At 35.5% G+C, this 21,674-nt stretch overlaps 1 protein-coding gene across 5 annotated transcripts in view; it reads right to left on the reverse strand.

The window, feature by feature from the left end:
- Positions 1-21,674, reverse strand: part of LOC136039441 (S-adenosyl-L-methionine-dependent tRNA 4-demethylwyosine synthase TYW1-like) — a 61,897-nt gene that overhangs the window by 27,905 nt on the left and 12,318 nt on the right. For all 5 annotated transcript variants that reach the window (XM_065723192.1, XM_065723193.1, XM_065723191.1 and 2 more), the window contains exons 3-8: positions 21,160-21,261; positions 19,082-19,276; positions 16,103-16,387; positions 11,977-12,231; positions 8,611-8,839; positions 6,213-6,390 (exon numbers count right to left, since the gene is read on the reverse strand). In XM_065723192.1, coding sequence (XP_065579264.1) covers positions 6,213-6,390; positions 8,611-8,839; positions 11,977-12,231; positions 16,103-16,387; positions 19,082-19,276; positions 21,160-21,261 — 1,244 coding nt within the window. The remainder of the gene's footprint in view (positions 1-6,212; positions 6,391-8,610; positions 8,840-11,976; positions 12,232-16,102; positions 16,388-19,081; positions 19,277-21,159; positions 21,262-21,674) is intronic.

The raw sequence follows: 21,674 nt of genomic DNA on the forward strand, positions 1-21,674 counted from the left end.
GTTGTACCTGAATGACCATGGATACAACGGGTATCATGACCAAGCTGAATTACAGTTAATATAGAAAATAAAGAACTGATAAGACTTTCAGGAACTTTTTCTTTTATATATCTTGATATTTTGAGCAACTAATCCAAAATTACTAATCTAGCCTTCAATAAATTTGCATCAATACTTCCTTTCTTCCAAGATTCACCGATTAATTGTAGAAATAACTACTGTTTGATTTGATTTGTGGTTTGATTCTATAGGACGAAGCCACGTTATTATCAAGAAGAATGAATCCACCAGTTGAAAACTGGAGGTATACTGCTGAATTACGCACCTAAGGACTCCAAGAGCCCCTCTTTGTCACAAATATAGGGCTAGTTAAAAAAAATGTTGCCGTAAATAAAAACTCTCAGAAGGATTTAGTGACGTTATAGCTCAGTACCTACCCCCTTTCTTTAGCAGGAACAGGAAGCGTTAGCCCTACTCCTCTGTGGGATAGTTTCTGCTTGTTTCGAGTTTGACTTCGTTATTTATTGCAATTTCTCTTCGTTCTGGTTTCATTTATTTATTGGTAGTGATTTATGATAGTCTCTCGATTGAAAAATTATTTGACTCTATTTCTGCTCATCTTATGTTTAATAATAATAATAATAATAATTTATTTCTTACCCACAACAACACTATAAAAGTATTAAAATGTGGAGTACAAACAATTAAATACACACAAAAAAAAAGCAAAACATACAAAAAATGAAAAGTAATGACAATAGAAATTTTTTACGTTAATACAAAAAATTAAACAAACACACAAAATAACGAACTATGAAAAAAAAATGAACATTAGATACACACAAAAAATGAAATTCAAAAAACACAAAGAGAAAAAAAAATACATACACAAAGTCAACGAAAAAAACGGATAAGACGGTGGTGAGGGGATAGGCGCGCAGAAGCTGTACTGGAGAGTTGTCTGTGAAGAATCTCCAACTTTAAAGTTATGTCAGGAACTGAGAATTTTTTAACAAGAGTCCGGTTTGGAAGATACAGAAGAAATTTGCAAAATTTGAAATAATTTATCCGAATTCTTTTTAAATTACCATTATTAAGAAGGGGGAAAAGACCTGAAGCATAAAGGACAGAATGATCACAGAAAGTAGAATAAAGTTTAGCCAGCGCACGTCTATTTTACTTCCCTCTATTTGCAACAATTTTTGCATAACCAACCTGAATCTTTTTACTTATATCACAAACAGTACGCTGACGTAAGCTCGAAAGATTGCTAGTAATAGAGATACCAAGCCAATGAATAAAATCAACAATCGGGATAGTGAAGTTATTACAGTGAAGGGGAATAGCAGTAATACAGTTATAGGGAAGAAACTCACATTTATCTATATTAATTGAAAGGCCAATATCAGAGAAAGCATCAGAAACTATAGAGACCATATTGGAAAGACCCTTTTTTGGAACGGCTAATCAGAAGCAAGTCGTCAGCATACGCAAGATAAGAAACATCCGCAAGACCAGAAAGGTATGTACCTGAAATCTTAGCCAGCACACTAGAAATACAAATCTTAAAAAGCGTAGGGGACAGAACACCACCCTGCCTAACACCTCTTCGCATTCTTATAATAGTGTCTGGTGCAGATCCTAATTGAAGAAACGAATTGGAATACCAAAACCTAAGAAGCATTATAATAGAGAGATTGACCCCGGAATTATACAAGGAAAAAATGAGCTGACTATGGACCACACTATCAAACGCTTTCGAAAGATCCAAAGCACAAATATAAAGCCCATTTCCCTTGGAAGAATTATCAGCCAATAGAGAAGACAGAATCTTATGCGCATGCTGACAACCCACCCCACTCCGAAAACCAAATTGGTTCTCATCCTCAATAATATTTTTAGTCAAAAATAGTAGAAGGATATACTCAAAAACCTTGCTAATATTACAAGATACAGTAATAGGTCGATAGCAAGAACAATCAATCGGTGACTTTCCCTTTTTAAAATTGACGAAACAGTGCCACACAGAAAACTCTCAGGTACGTATGAAGTACATAGACACATTTGAAAAAGAAGCTGAAAGTGAGATATAAGGGGGGTGCATTCAATCGGCATATGCATCTTAGAAATACCATCCTTATCTATTGAATTAGATTTTAAACTTTTAACAGCATTAATTACGGAAGAAAAAGATATGGGCACTATATGGCGTTGCGAAAACGTTGTACTAAAGAGGGAGGTAAGAAGGCGAGTATACACAGAATGCACTGAATAATTAATCACTGAAAAAATCGAAGAATAATGTTTATACCAAGCTGAAGTTGGAAGGCAATTACTTGTCATAGTTTCATCATTTATCTTGTCAGAATTGATCACTTTTCGCCAATCCTCCCTACTTACAGGGAAATCCATACCGCGGTAACGTGCCGACCTAAGATAACGTTTATAATTGGTTTTAGTTTTACATTTGATATCAGCGGCACACCCAGAACTTGGCCAACCACATTCATTCCATATCTGTAGCCATAATTTTGCTTTATTTTTTATCGACTTTAAACAAGGGTCCATTGACCAGATAGGTTTTTGTGTTCTTTTACGAATACGTTGTCGAGGTACGGCAGCTTCTTCTGCCCTTTTTATACACATCACAAGTTGGTTATAATAACAGTCAATATCGGCTTTACCATTCGTAGGTACCTGGCGCTGAAGAAGATGATATGGAACACGTATGGTAGAAAGAAGGGTTGTCAAGGTAGAGATGTAGTGCGGTATATTGGCTTTACTCCAATTACTTTTTTCAAACCACTTCGATTTTTCTCGCGAGCAATTGGTTTCCGATAGATCAATATCCATCGTAAATGTCGCTGAAATTGGCATGTGGTCAGTATCTTGCTCGTTAACATGAACAGAAGCAGAAGAAGAGATAATACCAGGCGAGGAAATAATATGGTCAATATCACTTGTGTTTCCAGAACGATGAACATATGAAAAATTGTGGGATTTGGGCACAACGCGGTATGAAGGAAGACGCTCAAAAGGCAGTTCCCTTCTCACAGAAGATCGATTAATATCAGTATTTAGGTCCCCAATTATTATATACTGTAGAGAGTTTAACAGTACCTGATTCACAAGATTCTTAAGCAGACCACACGCCTTTCCAAATTTAGTTAAGGATCTGACCGAGTATCCTTCATATGGGAGATAAGAGTTTATAAATACAATACTTCCGACACGCACAGCCGAAAAAAATTCGTCGGATTAGAAGAGTACTGGGGAGGGTAGATGAATGTCCCGTTTAAAGACACAGGCTAGTCCACCGGAAGGGCGACCGCCAGTAGCTTTTGCTGGACTCAGGAACTCAGTATGATGCTGACTTCGACGCAAAAAATTCAAATTTGAAGTAGTGAGAAGATGCTCCTGGAAACATACCAAATCGTAGGAACCGTACAACTCATCAATAGCAAAATCCTTATCTTTGGTGCCATTTATATTGAACGAAATAACTGAGATTGATGCACCCATGGTTGAAAGGTGGATTTGCACTTTACTCGATTCTTAATAACGGGGCAGGAAAAGCTATAGGAAGGGTGTTTTTGGCCGCAATTTGCGCAATTGGGATCAGCAATGCATGGCTCATCTTTTGTTGATATGTGTGACCCTCCACAACGAGCAGGATTTGTCTGATTTAAAAAAAAGGAAGAAAACACTCCCAAAAGGCAATTGGTCTAAAAAATAATTACACTATTAGATTCAACATATTAGAGAACCCTACTTTGGAGGTTTCAAACTCCCATCTACAGAATCCTGGAATTTTGGAATGTTTTTCTCAACTGATATTTTTTTTTTTTTTTTTTTTTTTTTTTCAAGGGTGATCGTATTGAACCAATGGTCCTAGAAGATCTAGTGACCTTTTAATGATCAAAAAGATTGTGCCACAGAAAAGTGGCACTTTCTGTCATTTTGTGACACAAACCACGATTTCACCCCCTGGCGGTCCAAGCTGCTATCAATTAAAATCTCTAAAAAGAAACAATGAATTTATAAGTATTAGAAAATTATGTATTGGGCTTTATAGCACCCTTTCCATCGCGACAATATTTTTTTTATGTCGCAAAATATTTCACATTTACATTCCTATCAGTGCAGAGGTGGAAAAGTTGAGACAAGGCATCATGAGCTCGCCACAAATTCCGCTGAAGGGGGTTGCAAGTAATACCAAGGGCTTCGTTTTCAACGATTCTAAAAAAGGGGCTCTTAAATGTACTTCAAACGGGAAAACCTTCACATCTACGCTTAGTGGATGACACCCAATAAGCTTTTATGAACAGGGTTTGAAAAATTTTTGAAAACTTTCTTAGTTAACTTTTGCTTGCTCATATAGAATAGGGTTCCATCAATTTAAAATTTGCTTGTTTCTGACTTGGAGTTTGACTGCTAGTTATTTGAATTAGATTAACAGAAATATATATTCGTTAAAGGTATTTCAGACGGGAAAATCTTCTGATATATGCCTAGTGGAGGCGTTTTCGATCACTAGCGGTGAACTGGTATTATGTATTATAGTTGTTGGTACTGAGGAAGTGATTACTGGTACTTCTTAGTTCTACCCTGTTATCTCTGTGCGCTTCGAGCATAGGACAACCCTTCTACAGTTACCTTTAATTTCAAATTTAAATATTATCTCCTTTAGATTTTATCTTACCCCGCCAAGATAACTCAACCACTAAGATACGAAAAAAAAGAACTAAAAGAAAAGAAAATGTAAAAATAAATACTATAGGATATTCTACGCCAAACATTCTGCCAATATTTTTGAATATGTTTCGAATTTCGTTTTTTTTCTTTATTTTTATTGGTCAGATGTCCCCTTAGGCTGCTCAATTTTGCATGTGGCGGGAGAGGGGAAATTTCCAGAGGGTAATTATCCACTGAGGGGAGGGAGGAAGAATTTTTCGGGGAGTAATTTTTCACAGGGAATTTTCCGGGGGAACACACGTATCCCCAAGTGTATACAAATTAAATATATAATTAGCGGTAGCAAAGCCTGTCGAAAGACAGGCAATAGAAAAGAATGCGTAGCTTCTTGCGAGGATTGGAAACAGACAGACTCAGATTGAAAAACGTCACTTGAATGTTTTCATATTATGTATTAACTGTAATAAAAGAAACAAGAAAAGCAAATATAGTTGTTATTAATGAGTAGATAGATATTTTTCAATATTTTAATGCACAAATGGTCTAAAATGTAAAATTTACAGTAATTTTTATTTCTCTTGCACATGACTGCTAAGATTTTTTTCCCCCTGCATTTTAGAGTAGACATGGCAAATATTTTTTAAAGAATTATTTATTGTTATATGGCAAAAAATCTTAATTTTTGGTATTGCAGTGGTTTCACATCGGCTAAGTAAGCCAGATTACACTAGCTTCCTTAAGATCTACTAGTTTCGTAACAATGCAACCGTGTTGCTGATTGGTAGAATGTTTTGGTAAAGAAAGTTTTACATTATTGCAGTAACTAGCTTACACTACAGAATGGCGAAGATAATTAATCTTCATTTTTAGGGAATATACATGTAATTGTATAAAACTGAGAGTCAATCAAGTACTTTATTCATATTGGCGTCTGAAATGTTAAATCACTTGTTTTAAAAACTTTAGTTTCATACAGCCCAGTAGTAAAATTTATCAGCAAAAATAGTTTAATCTATCTTAAAAACTTCCCTTTTTATTTGTTTTGATTTGAAAAAACATGTGGGATTACCCGATTCATGAAAATCTAGGGATAGAGGAGAGCCAAGGCTGTATCCAGGGGGGGGGGGGGGTAAAATTTTTTATGTGTTTTTAAGTGTTTTTTTTTTGCAACCTCCCCACCTCCCGTAACAAAAATACTGGATTCGGCGCTGGGGAGGAAAAATATTTTTTTAATAAAAATCTACAAAAGGAGGGGGGGACAAATTTATTTTATTTTCAATAAAAATACCCAAAAAAGGCATTTTCAATAAAAAATATCCCCCCCCCAAGACATTTTTCTGACTCTATGGCCGAGAACATACACCACAATCTTCTCCAAATGACGCCACTGGATTGTTCTCGCTCAGCTACTAAACAACAATAATAACCAAAGGAAATGGCTGATTAAATCAAATTATTATTTTAGTCTTCAAAAAACCGCTTTATATTTAGCAAAAAAAGGGAAATAGCTGACTTACCTAATGGCATCTGGAAACTGAGCATTAGTGACTAGGAAAGAAGAAATTTGCCGGTCATGAAGCATTCTAACGAAACTGTTGATTTCAGGGTACATAATGGGCTCTCCTACTAAGGACAGTGCACAGTGTTTTACTTGCATTCCTTCTGCTAACTTTTCTGGAAGAACACCCGGAACACCTATAAAAAAAGGATTTTTTACATTTCCAACACATTATAATTTGGTTTATCTCCCCTGTGAAACGTACAGTCTCAAGCCCCGAGCTGTAATTTGAACGAAAGGGACAAAATGCTTATCTCATTTGATTCACTAGTTTCGCACCTATGCTTTCAACGAGCCGTATTTACGACATTGTTTTGACTTTCTCTCAGGATCAAAACACCAAAAAAGGCTAAAAATATTATCAACTTACTTAATTTTCAAATACTTTTCTATCATTTGCAACATGTTTTTCATTACAAAAAAAAGGAAATCACATTTTCAAAATATAATTCGATAGATATTATAAGCTGAATCTCTTCTATGATATCAAAACTGTCCTATTACGTGGAACATAACGGTACGATTGCATACAAATAATATGCCAAAGACATGGACAGAGAACATAAACCTTAAGTGATTCGCCATAATTCTTCTTATCTTTAGGAAATTACGCAGATTCAAGGATTGGAATCATAGCACACATAAGGGGGCTAACCACCCCTCTTTCCGAGAGTATCCCAAGCAGGATACCTTTCAAACATTTTAGAAAAATATTATATACCTTTAAGTCTGCAATGTTTTTATTTTTTCACTGTTTTAATTTCTGTTTCTTCTTCTTCGATTGCACTGAGGACACATTGTTGATTGTATAATACCAATATAATAACTTTTATAGATCTAAAAGCCCTAGAGCCATTGCTATAGGGGTAAATATCTACTAGGCTAAAAAAATGTATGTCAGTTACATACGGACTTATTTTGTGTTTCTTTTTAATATTTTCTCTAGTTTTTAATTCTTGCAATAGGTCGTTATTTTAGGCAATGTTAACCATTTAGGCCAGGTCATGATTTGTAAAGACAAGTATTGAGACGAAAATATTCTACGCAACAAAAGTGTATGATAGGCAACATAATGATTTACGCAAAATACTCATAGATTTGTTGCTAGCAACAACACTAAAATTGTTTCAAAACAAGAGACATTTTTCACAAATTTTAACCACATTTTCCACAACATTATCGGATAAATTTTCAGGCACGTTATATCCTACAAAGCTACAGCATATCTGAGGACCCTTAGACCATAGATCCTCCTGTGCTGCCAGATACACTCAGGGCATCCACAAAGAGCCGATAGTCGTCCTATATGTGTGTCGCCGCTAAAAGAAAATCTTCCCATTGGGGTTGTATCGTCGTGTGAATGTTGGACAGGTCCCGTTGATATCTACGACTCCAGGTGTTTCTTGGTCGACCTCTCCTGCGGTTTTCCTGAAGTTGCTATTCTAAGACATGTCTTGGGATCCTATCGTCCTTCATACGGATCATGTACCCAAGGTTTCGCTCTCTTCGTTGACAAATGATATCTGTAACCATGGGCTGACCGGAGATAGATCAACTATATTTTAGGAGTTTCAGTAATAAAGTAATTTCAGGAATAAAGCATGTAACAGAAACTTTAGGATAAATCTGGTATTTGTGATAGACTTTTCAATATTATATGAGAGTGTATAGACTGTACACTTGAACACTAAGAATTACGAGATTATCTTGTCTTGCCACATATTTCCAATATGAGCTTTAAGAGAATGTATCGTGCATGTTTTCATTTTAAATTAAGTTTCTTAGAATCTATTTTTAGAATTACTACACACAAAATTGATACAAAAAAGGAATGATAACATTCTACAGCATAAAACTATACACGTATAAATTATAAAAAGATATCCATGGAAATTTGAAACTATAATTCGCATCAGAAAATTGTAAAGATGGATCTCTGCCTAAAAGTTATAACATACGAACCAGAGCCTAGTGAATAAAAAAAAAAAAACGACCACCGGAAAACACTGTTCCTGGAAACATACTAGTGCAACAGCTTTAGGTACAGACAGGTCCTACCTTTCGAAGGGAGGGAGGTTATTAGAGGATTTTCCTGAGAAGAGATGGGGAGGAGGTCGTCAAAAAACAAAAATGTAGTATCAAGCCACACTGATTGCCGATTTGTCAACAATAAGAAAGAGAGAGGAGGAAAAGGGATCATTGAGTCAGTCTTGGTGGGGCTCTCTAACAAGCATGACAAGACAAAATTCTTATAATTTGACTTTTATCCACAGGTATGTTAGGACAACTATTACTTTTCGTAAAAACACACAAGTGAATGACAAACTAGCACCAGAAGTAAAAAAAAACATCCTTACCTTTAAAAATGTCAATCATCTTATAGTGATTTTCTAGTGCTCCTTTGATAATCATTTCGGGTGGATCCATTTTCCACTTCCATTCTGTTCCCACTGGATTACTATGGTGTCTCCAGCAGAACACACATTTGTTGGCACAGGCTAAAGATGGTGTAGTCTCCATACACCGGTGACTTTCAATACCGTAAAAAGTGTGTTTATAGCAACCACCTCGACCTCTTAACATAGACTAAAAAATTAAAGAAAAGATTTGTCAATTTATCAATATGTAATAGAGTAAATAGAGCCACTTAAAGATAATACCTAGTCCCTAAAACAAACGCTTTATAAAAAGAAGAGCCAATACCGTACGATTTTTGAATTTAATAAACCAATAGTCTGGTGAAAAAAAGGAAGAACTCCAGAATTTTGGTGGCGAAAGAATCTCTGCTTGACATTGAAAAATAAAGTTAATTGCATTTTACAGAGGACAGAGCCGTTCCTAGAGGGGCAACCGGGGCAGCTATCATGGTTGCCGTGGCATGGGGGGCACTGTGCCTCGGGTATTACCGACATCGATCCGATTTTTCCCTTTGATTCAGCTTTTTTGCTTATGTTCGACTCGGGAGGCGGGTGCTTTTATTAATATTTTTCCCCAGGCACCAACAACCCTACAAACAGCCCTGACAGTAGATATAATCAAACTGCCTTTACAAAAGTTCAATAAAAACACAAATCTTTTGTTGTTTTTTTTTTTTGTATTACCCAAATATCTAGGAAGAACCCTCTGATTGATCGAAGTTACGAATAAATCAAGTGACTAAAATTTCGAAGCGCCAAAAGGAAACTTGATCAAATTGGATTATGAAGGCCCAATTCAAGAAATGTGCTCTATGTACTCCTATAAGCTAGTGGTTTTTATTGTTTTTCCAACATTAACCAAAAACAGAGAACTTTTTGTTTGCAAAAAGGGAAGAAAAATAAGGCAAGATTAAAGAAAAAAAAATAACTGATCAACAATATTTAACGTTTCTTTTCTGCAACTTCTTCTTTACCATTATCAGGAGAGCACGCAATTAAAATTTGTTATTTCTTTTTTTGTATATCTATTATGTTGAAATGCCTCGCTAACAATGAAGACAGGAAAAAAGAAGACACTGTATCAGTGTTACACATCCTAAGAAGTGATTTTCCATGTTCTTCAAGGCAAGGGGCTGTAAGTTAACTGTGAAGTGTTTTCGGCACTGGCGATTCCTATGGGGTGCTTTTCTTTTCGACCCAACATCACTTTTGAGGGGTCTTAGTCTACATTTTGAAATTCTCATAGATTTGGTTTCAAGAAAACATTTTGATATTAAAGCTAATCGATATAACAGTTACTATTCTTGAATCAGCCATAAATAGCAATTTCTTCTCACCAGCCAGTTTTTTTTAAGCGTTTTTAGTTTTTGGTTACCACAGTTTACCACGATTGAAGCTACCACTGCAGCCATGGTCTTCATCTTGGAATCTATTTGAATAGTCTCTGTTTCTTTCTTCTTTCCGTTAACCTTTTTTAAAATCTAAATTTTGTTGAGTTATAGAAGAACTTAGTAATGAGCCAAGTCTCTCAGTTTTTTCTAATTTCGAAAAACATTTTCAAAAAGTTTTTTTCAACCGAAAGTAAGGAGATTAAACAAAACAAATTAAGACTTAAAAAAAACAGAAATTATTCGGTATATGAAGGAGGCTTCCCCTTTCTCAACCCACGCACTTTACGATAAAGTCTTTAAGTCCTTTAATAATGCTTTTCATTCAATTTCAAGGGCCCCTGTGTTTGGGCAGTCTTTCTTAAGGAATTGTGAAAAAAACTCAAACTTTAGCGTCAAGAGCGAAGGTTGAGAAAAGGCAGCTCTCCTCATATAAGAAAAATTTTCTGCTCGGCTTACGTTTACATATTGCTTCTTACTTTCAGTTCAATTTTTTTTTAGATTTAATCTCTGACTGGTCTTCAAATCATTCCATGAAATCACTTTCCTTCCTTAAAATCTCCACGGAAAAATACCCCAGAAACTTTCCTTCTGACGGAAGATTATCCCTGTGGAAAATTCCCGCACTGGTAGCAAAAGATATCCAAGCATTTTGCCGAGACTACAAAACAGGTTATAGGGCAATATGAAGAACAAGAAAACGGGTCCTTGTCCCGCTTTAAAATACAACTGACCAGGTCACACAGAAAGCTATCCAGGACTACCGGCAATAAAGTGACGTTTGAAAAAGCAACTGCAACGAACTACAATCGACTATAATCGACTGCAATCAACATGCAAACGATGTTTACTAGTTCCATTTAAATCAATGGACTTGGGTTTTAACTGAAGAATGGCATTATGCGCAGCATCAACAGAAATGGGTATAACTTGGTACTGAAAAAGACTCAGTGGGATGAAATTTGATGATATTTTTCAAAACGATAAAGAATATTTTATTTAGGCACGTAAAAATGGAAGTAAAGTGAGAAACCCACATAGACTCAGTAATCAAATCAACCCAATTGTTGCTAGACATATAATTTAAATTCGAAGAATTTATGACATTTTGCCAATCACGTTGACCGCGGGGAAAATACTAATCCTTATTACACATTGCATGCAAATGTTTCATATACACACGCTTAGTATTATTTTTTAAATTACACACTGCGACCGATTTTGGCCGATCATATTCCAACCATGTTTTGAGCCGAAACCCAGCCCAATTTTTACCTCAGAATCAATAGGTCAAATAACCAACGGGTTCCGATTATCACACTTTTTTGAAGGTACAGATAAAAGCTCTGGTTTTTTTCATAGCGGAAAATGTCTGAGCATACTATGAATTAAGCTCGGACTTAGAATTCAAACTGGTAACTCCCCAATCGGAACGGCATGCGAATAACATTCAACGACATGACAGGAGTTGATATATATTATTGAACACTATCCCTGTCCCTGGTATATTATAACCAGGCTATCTTAAGGTTTTTATACACTTTAATCGTCGATTATGACTTACTAATTGTTTTCACCCAGGGGATATCCACCTCAAGCAAAACCTCTATGGTTGACTCATTTTCTTCTTTTTTGTTTGCTTAAGATCTTTAAGGATCACAAAAAAAAACCAACAGGCTTCCCCAAAAGCACTGGAAAGGCCATATTTTTTAGTATCCAGCCAGCATACCCTATCCCCACAGAACAGCTTCCTAGGCATTCCCAGAATAATTCCAAAAACTTATTGAACGCAAATGATTTCCTCTACTTCCAATTTTATACTGTTTGGGTGTCTGTGGCATACATATTATTCAATCAATTAGAAAAAAAATACCAGCCAGTTCCTTTAAAGAAAATCTTTGAAAAAAAAAATAAGAACCTTAGTCCATCTGCATAGCTTTACGCCAGAATGAGTACCAATCAATTTGTATCCTTGCTTAGTCAGAGATTCCCTCAAAAGTGGTGTTATCATTTCCTTCAATTCACCATTCAGACCATTCTCTTCCAGCTTCTTTTTAGCTGCCCCCAACACATTTCCTAGCTCTTCTAAATCCATTAGCTTGTCTTCATCTCCGTCCGTGCCACAATCTGAGCTAAGATAACCGTTTTCTTCAACAATTTCATCCGCTTCAACCTAAACCAGTTAATAACATATATTAATACATCAGTAGACAACAAATGACCGAGAATTTTACATTGGAAGAGCCGATGACAGAAAGGGCGAATCAAAATTTACCTAAAACATTAGAAAACATTAAAGAACCGAGCTTCTAACACATTAGAAGAGCTGAGGAAACAAAGGGTGAATCAAAATTGAGAAATTTTGTGTAAATATAAAATATCCAACATTTAAGCCTAAACTTCCATCTTTATTCAAGCTCAGATCTTTATTGGCATTAAAGAGATATTTGCATATATATATATATATATATATATATATATATATATATATATATATATATATATATATATATATATATATATATATATATATATATATATGTATTGTATAAATGAATTTACTGATAACTCAACGAATTAAAAGGAAATAATGAGGGAGTTCAGAAAAAAAAGAACAACTGAACAAAATCACAAACAAAACATGACACAACAAAGGAGTCAACAAATAAACCAAAGATCAGATACAATTAAACGATACAACTAATAAAATAAATCACCCAATTTTTCCGAAAGGTAATGCGATAAAGTATTGAATTGTGTTGAGTTGCGAGTGTTGCTCTGTTAAGTAGAAGCTTTGCCTTAACGAATGAAGCACATATAATGCAAATATGGCACTAAATATGGGATAATGGCAGCTGACGATTATGTTTAAGAGATAAGCCAATTGGGAATCCTAGGCATGATATCTGCTTCACAGGTTTTCAATATTTCAAAAATATTAGGAATCCTCTGAAAGGCCGGCTGATATTCAGTTTTTTTATCGCATAAGAAACAAGAGAGAGGCTATGACCAAGCAGGAAACAAAATGAGGGATACTACGCTAGAAAATCCAGGACGTAATAATTAAAGGAGTGTTGAGGAGGAGACAGCTCCCTGTCTGGCACCTTTGGCAACATCAAAAAGTTCCGTCATACGGTCCGGAAGGACTATGTTTGTCGGGAAAATGTAAATTTTCAGCCTCGAATAATGGTCTCACGAGGCACTAATGATGGACGTATTCACTCCTCGTTTTGCTGCAAAAAGGCATAGAGACATACCCCAGAGAATCAAAAGTCTGACCGACATCATATCCTGCCAAAACAAGCGTTTCACCGCTATCACCTGCATCTAGTAAGACATTCAGTTTCAATGTAAGAGCATCAGACCACCCTAAGCTTTGCTGAAAACCAAACTGATATGGAGTGGCATTACATTTATGCTTCAATTTGTCGATAAACAACAGCACAAAAAGCTTGCAGAGGGTAGTTGGTACAGTTATTAGGCGGAACAAAGAACGCCGAGTTGTCGACTTTCCTTTCTTGAGATTAGGCGTCAGGTCACCAATGCAGAGAGATGATGGAACAATTCCCGATGTGAAATCATCTGCATTAAAAAAGCAAGATGGTATCTAAAATGGATTCCTTCATTCTTCAAAATCACAGCGCCAACATTATCTATCCTGCAAGAAGCTTTCCGCTTTAGGCGCTTAACACTACGTCCAATGGCAGAGAGGGAAACAGTAAAACCAGTAGGCAATCTCGATGTCAAACATGTTTCAAGCTGAATAGATGTTACGTTTTTGTAACTTTAGAATAATATGGCCTCAATTTTCTTTATTACGAATCACACTCCTCTGCATTTTCTCCCTTTCAAAGTCTTCTCTTGTCTAAATCATTCCAGTGATAAATGACTTCATAAGATTTAGCTTTATTTTGGATCAAATAGATGAATATCACCTATGAATAGAAAAAAAATCATATCCTTTCCATATTAGCGACATTAACAAAAGTGACAGTGTTCCAATATATATTACGAAAGGAGCAATTTCTATATCCTATACAAAAAATAAAAAAAATCATAAGAATTGGGGTTTAAGAAATGATCAATTTCATATGTTAAGATCGAAAGCGAAAAGCAGAAAAATTTCAAAGAAAATTGTTTTAAGTTTTGGTTAAAACTAAAAGGTGCGTAGGTGCGTGGGGAGGACGTTATGCACAATCACATAAAATTATATGGTTGCTATGTTTTTTCGTATTTCTCTATAAGCCAAGTATAAAATATCTGTTTTGCTTTTCTACCCCCCCCCCCAAAAAAAAAAAATATATTATTAGGAACATGGTTAAAGGATTGCCCCAAAATTTTATTGAGAACAAACGAACAAGTGTAAACAAGATTTTGGATACCACTTCCTCCACCCGCAAAGGTAAACTTTTATTAGGAAGATAAAATTTATGTTACTTCAACCATTATCAAACTCTGGACACTGCTCGATTACAATCTTCGATTTGTTTTTGTAAGGAGTAGCAATATATCTTTCGGCCCGTCATCAAGCGTGTGCAATTGAGAGACCTTTGGACCAGTACTCCCTTCCCTGAAATTTCAAATTTTTACAATTTTCACAAATACGAGTTACATATTTTGTCAGCATGAAAAGTCGTTTTCGAACTTACCATCCCTCCCTAAATAAGTTTCTGCGTATGCTGACTTTAAAAACCATAAACAGCGTTCTAATAAAGCGAAACATGTCAGTAGATAGATATATCCATAAGGATAATATGGTTATAGCATCTGGCAATGTCCGTAGTGTACGTTTATTCTGGCAATTCAAAAGGCGGTAAAAATTTTAAGCGAAATAAGTTTCTCGGTTACATATATTATGGGCAACATACATCATAAGAATACGCGACACAAATTTTACATGAATACAGAAAATGGAAAGATATATTATATATTAGTTTTTCATTGTTACTACAATCACAATTGTCTGTACAAGAAAGGCCTCTGTTTGGCCTCCTAAATAAGACAAAACAATTTTAACATAAACAGCTACAAAAGTCAGTTATTTTTTATGTGAGAAAGCAGATGAAAAAAAATAAATAAATAAATAAATAATTTTGAGAACCAAACAAGATATGGAAAAAACTGATTTAGCTAATAAGTCGAGGAGTATTTCATGAAATACCATGGACTATACAGGCAAATATGAATATGATAGAAAATAAGTTTTATTCGATGGACATCTAGGAACCACCAGAATAACGTAGGGGCCACTAGAATACCCTTCTCTAAGGATCATCATTCACATTTTTTGAACAAACAACGTTCGAATCACCCAATATTATTTTCAAACCCCAACAGCACACAAAAAGAAATTTCGTTTTGTTCAATTTAGTTTATAATTTTTTTTTTCAAAGACAATTTGTAATTTGGTATAATTCATTGACTAATTAATAGCTGCTGTGCTGGGATTGTGTAGAGGATTGATCCAGTTGTATCGCCAGCGACTTTTGGAGATTATTCCCAGCCTTTAAGGGCAAGAAAAACAGTTTAGAAATGGGTTCCCAAGCGGCAAAGCTCATTATCTTTCTTAATCGCTTAATTAAATTGAATGTAACATTCTTTCAAGTAAAAAAAATTGTCTTAATAAAAGAGAGACATCAGCCCAAGCTTATTGAGTCTAATAGGTTTAGCTCGATAAATCAGGGAAAGGTCGGACCTTGCTGCCTAGCTAAAAGTTAGCCTTGGTAATAAGATCAAATTTTGAACATAGGTTAACAAATTAAACGAGGCAAAATTCGTTGTACATCATTTAAGTAGGCTCCTTTGTTGGCTAAAAGTTGGCTTTGTTGACAAAGCGTGCTCTGATTGGCTTCCATAACATACTCATTAGTCCACCAACTAACGTTAATCATGTTTCGCTATGTACACTCAGATCACTTTACGGCACATTTTAATATTCATTTATGTGCTTTTAACTGAATTTAATTTTGTGTTAATTCCTGTGCATTCTACATAACAATTGTGTCCGTGACAACGAAAAATAAAGGTATTCAACCAAAAACTACCTTCTTGTTTTTCTTTTTTGATGAACAAGATGTACTTCCACAGCATTTCTTTTTCTTCTTCTTTTTTTTACTCGTGTCCATCTCCTCTTCTTCAGAAGAACAAGCATCCATTTCTAGTTTTCCTAATGCCTTTCCAACTTTCGATGAAAATTTGTCTGACCAGACATCAAAATCATTTTCTATGCTGCCATTCTTACTTTTGACTACGTTTTCATCACCTAATCCAAGCTCAAATTGTCGTTCGGCATCCAATTCGGATAGCCATTGGTCAATATTTTTGGCTACCTGAAGGAAGAAAAATAAATTAGTCTGTAAAAAAAAAGGCAAACAAAGAGATATTTAAAAAACAAACACGCTTAAAAACACGCTTAGATCTAATACTAGAGCTCAAGCTCAACGAATTGATTTCTGCTTGGGAAGATGGGGCCCAAGGTTCAATCCCATCTACTGCAGGGCCGACGCAAGGACCTTTGCAGTCAAGAAGCGTCGTTAATCCATAACTGAGACTTTAATTGAGTTTATCAACAAGCGGATGGGCGCCCCAAACGACGGAGGAGGATTTGTAGGATGTTTTCCGGAGAAATTGCTAAGAATTCCTTTGTGTATTCTTTTCGGGTCTGGCTGACTGTATTTCAAACAATAAGCTATGCCAAAAGTGTGGTACTATCCCATTTTCTAAGGGTATAATGAGACAAACGTTGAGGTGGCTAGGACACGTTCTCCAAGTGAACAGTGACAGATTGCTAAAGATCGTTCTTTTCAGCCGGCCCTCTCGGGCCAAGCGAAAAGCAGTCGTTTCCGAGAGGCATGAGAGGAGGTCGTAATAAAGAATTGAAAGGGAATTGGAACTTCATGGAAGGATTTAAAGAGGGGAGGTTTGAACAGATTGGGAGGGGGGAACATTCACAGCTGTGTTGGCCTCAGGCGGCTTGGTCCTGCAGTGAGCTATATTAGTAGATATCTTAGGGATTTTCCACAGACGAGCGAGGTTCTGAAAGCAAAATTCAGAAGTATCAGAGTAACAAAGACATTTATAAAACAGGTTTTCAAAACTAAAATAATGTATTGCAAAACATGTAACAGCCAAATTTACAAAACTGACCCAAAACCCAATAAAATCCACTTCGGCATTGGAGGTTCTAAGTCTAAGTGAGATAAAGGCAAACCAACACCTTCCGCGACTAAATATTCGAATCAGCTGGTAGCGTGGCCATAGTTTTTCAGTGAATTTTGCTAACAGTTTCTTAGTAAGTATTATAAGCCTTCTTTACCGTCTGATGCCTTTTATTTATTTTCAATATGGGGGGGGGGCTCTGGTTATTCAAGTGTACATTACTCTTGTTAAATCTTTTTTAATAATTCCTTTGTCAAACAGGCAATTGAGCCTTTTGTATGTGTTGTTCTATTCAATAAATTCTTACCATGAAGTAAAATAAAATTACCTTTAACATATGATGGCTTATACTTTCGATGAGTTTTTGATTTCGAGTCAGCGAGGGTCGACCATCAACTGCGAGTAAACAACTCATGGAAGTACAAGGGACAAAACAAGCTGTTAAAGGACAAACCGTCTCATTCCTGAAAGTACCGTTCCATCTAGGTCAACTCCCTGAGGAATTGAAAAAGACAACTACTTTAAGCAGGACATGTCAATAGTTTCCAAAAATGTCGAATTCACCATCCCGACTGTCAGTTGAATAGCACTTTCATTATCTAGATTGTCAGCAGAATGCATATATAAAGTCCAGAATTATCAACTTATTAGAGAGTTTTCAGTGAAAATGCCTCTTATGGTATTTATCTTACCCGATTTGAATGCTATATAAAAGGCGAACAGAGTGCTACAAATAAGTCTTGGCTGCAAAGGTGTCTTGATAAACCGGGTACAAAAACGATAGCGTCTTTCGATTTACTCCTCCCCCTCCCTCCCCAAGTCAAAACTGAAAGTACGATTGAGCTCCCATCTCCCCAGGTTAATTCTTCTTCAGAGTCTCAACTTGATCCCTTAAGCTCCCAAAACATTGTAAATAATTTGAAAAATAAGGCGCACATAAAGTATGTTGATTTACTCGGGTAGGTGTGTTATTTCCAGGGTGTTCTCTTAGGAACCTTGTATCCATAAGCGCTTGCCCAAAGTAGAGCTAATAAGGAAAAAGAAGCTCTTGTACCCTTTCTGGGTCCCCTAACATACACTTTTTCCCGATTCCCACAAACCGTGTGATTTTCACGTCCCAGAGGACGATCTCTGAAAGTTTTGAGCTAAAGTTGGACACCCATGTTCAGACGTACCCCTTTTTTCCATTAGAAAACCCATATGTGCATAATGAGCAACTTGCATAAGTCACAGTCCTTGCCTAGAGCGGGTAGCAAAAAAGGCACGGGACGAGGGCTCGTCACCCTCCAATCACTTTTGACTCTTAGAAGGGGCACTATTTCCCTTTTCTTTCTATCTCCAATTGAATGAGCCCTTCGATGTTTCTGTGACCACCCCTTCCATACGAAGTGGGCTTGAAAAAAAAAATACATGGAAGGGACTTCCCCTTTTACTTAAAAGTTGGATCTTGCAGCAAAAGATCCAACTTTTATAGTTTTCACATTCTAATTTGATGCCTACTGTCAACAGACTATACATGGAAGGGACTTCCCCTTTTACTTAAAAGTTGGATCTTGCAGCAAAAGATCCAACTTTTATAGTTTTCACATTCTAATTTGATGCCTACTGTCAATAGACTGAACTTTGACTGTAAATATTTTTTCAAGTGCTGACTAACTACAACTCAAGAAGAAACTTCGGTTTTAATACTTCTTTTTTGTATGTATTTATTCAAGCTTTATTTTTTGTTCAATATTATCATGTTGCAAAAGTTAGTAGTCAATCGATATAAGTTTGTTACAAATAGCAATATAAAGCAAAGACTCCTAGCTCGACCTAATAAGTAAAAATGGAAATCTTGACTAAAGAATTAAAGCGAAAATTACCGTGTTATAATTCTGTTCATATAGAGAATTTCCTAGTCCAAAAACACTATACTGGAGTCCTTTTAGAAAAGTTCTTCCCACCCTAAAATCCGTGGAAGATTCTTCGAGCCATTTACAAAACCAGGCTACTGATTCAGGGGGAGAGCCATCTGTATAAGTTGATACAATGAAAACACATAGATGTCCATTCTTGGCCTAAAATAAAACACCAATTTAACTGAACATAATCACATTTAAAGAGCAACTTTTTACGTTGTTATGCTAAAAATAACCAATGGGGACATGAAAACCTCTTGCTCCTAATGAGCATTTTATTCTGGAAACTGTTATTTTTTTTTCCATATGCTTGTTGTCTTGTTCCAACCCAATGTTGAAGCCAAATATTGTCATTTACTTTTCATACGGAATACTAAATGTCAGAAAAAAAAATATGGGTCAGTTCCAAGTCTTGCTGTTTGTTTAAAGATGAGAGTAAAAGACATAGAATCACATCTGGTAAACAAGTTTTTAAAGGAAAATCTTTTAGCCAATTTGTATAGTTCTTTTTTTTATGCCTGGTGAAATTTCAAGTTTGATTCGTAATTTTGAAGGTAATGCATCACAGCCGTAAGAGAAATTGATAAGAGGCAACTGAAGTTTATCCCTGAAAAAAAAAGAAAGAAAGAAAGAAAGAGACCCCTTGTGTTGTCAAGCAAATACAATGATTGGTTGATGCTTTTGCTTCATATTGGACCTAAGCGGCTTTTGTCAACTGACCAAAATATTTTGTTTTTTTAGCTTGTTCTTTTTAACTCACTCTCTGGTGTCTTTGTTTGTCAAAAGGGTGACCAATTTTTTGATCGCTTCCGAATGTTCAATTACTTCCTAATTTTATCCGTATATGCACTTTCGATGACAGTACAATAACATCACATCAAAACTTCTTCGTCTTGTAATTTTTTTACCAAACTGTGTTAATTCGTTTTTCATATACAAGAAAATTAAACATAAAGTTATACTAAAACTTAAAACAATAATAAATAAGTGAAGCGATTAGAAGGGAACTAGGAAAGAATTTACCTAATTTTTAAAATATTGCAGAAAGTGCTGACGCAACAGCATTAAAGACCCGCAATAGAGGTTCACCTGGCCTGCTCACTCTTTAAAACTTATATATTAGCCGTACTTGCAAACAGGGGAGGGGATAGGAACACCAACCCCACGGTACATTATCCTTTCTTCAAATTATCTATCTTACTCTTCTTATCACTTCTTTTTTCGAAGGCACAGTGACCTTTACCCACGTGGTTTTCTGTAGCCATGACCAACCAGGGTTCACCTAGCCATTTGCCTTTCTCTCATGTTTTTGGGAGTCAACACAAGTCAAACTTTTCAGAATTGAACCTACACTTGGAACAATTCCTTCTGCCTTCCCCAACAGCTTAACCTCAAATAGAAGTTAACCACAAAAAACGTAATAATAATTCCATGTGTAATATAAATTTTCTCGAATGGCAACTTTAACGCTAAAGTTAAATTGAATTTATTTATAATCTGCTGTAAATGAAACGACCAATGGAGTACAATATAAAAAAAAGAAAGAAGGAATATAACAACAAAACATGATGGAATTTACAACAAGTAGTAGTAATTTTTTATCAAAAAAAAGGACAAAAACAATAACTTGACAATAACACCACAGAATGTGATGTATTAAGAGCTTTAAAACTGAAAATCCTGGGTTCTTAATAATTCGGTTGTTGCATGGCTTCATGCATTTGTTGATGAAGTAAATTTTAGTGCTCAAAATACATATTTGTCCCATCTCAAATTAACCATCTTCGTTTGCTCATAGGCAATTAGTCTTAATTCCATTTGAAAGGCTCCCCACCGATCTTTAGAAGTGAGATGAGAGCGATTTTTTTCTGTAAAACTTCCTAAAGATTAAGGATTCTAGCAAAATTTTGGCAAAGTCGAGAACTCTTGACACCAAGCCCCCTCCAGTGAAGTTTTGGGCATGAAGTAGGAATTAAAAAGGTGGAGTTAAAGTGTCTGTTGGTTGACCTGTGTGTGTTTACAACCATCATTATATAACCTACCTCTTCAGTCAATGTATCTTCAGGATCCAAATCTGCCAAATTGCTAACCTCTGTTTCAAAGCCCAAAACATGAAGTTTATTCTGAAGAATGTAAGCAAATTTCTAGAATAAATATAACGACTGTTAATCATGATTTAAAAACTAAGTAGTTAGTTAAAAATAGAAAGGATAAACCCATTAAATTTGAGTCTGTTAAATCTTTAGCAGTAAAAAATGTTGAGGTTTTGCTAGTTATCTCACTCAAAATATCAGTTATTAACCACATGCAGATTTTTAGAACAAAATTCAAGACAAATGAGTGAGATACAGGAACAAATATTGAATTACGATTTTTACAAGTTATTGTTGCTTAAAAGTCTAAAAAAAAACACTCTTAAAAGATTACAAAAATATAAAAAAAAAACTTTCCAGCACTTATATGCTACCTCCACATTTTCAAAGGAACCTACCCTGAAACCCTAATATTTCCTTAACTATTATTTGCATATAGAGATCAAGTTAAACAAGTAAGCTAG

This window comes from Artemia franciscana, chromosome 19 (assembly GCF_032884065.1).
Source record: "Artemia franciscana chromosome 19, ASM3288406v1, whole genome shotgun sequence".
NCBI lineage: Eukaryota > Metazoa > Arthropoda > Branchiopoda > Anostraca > Artemiidae > Artemia > Artemia franciscana.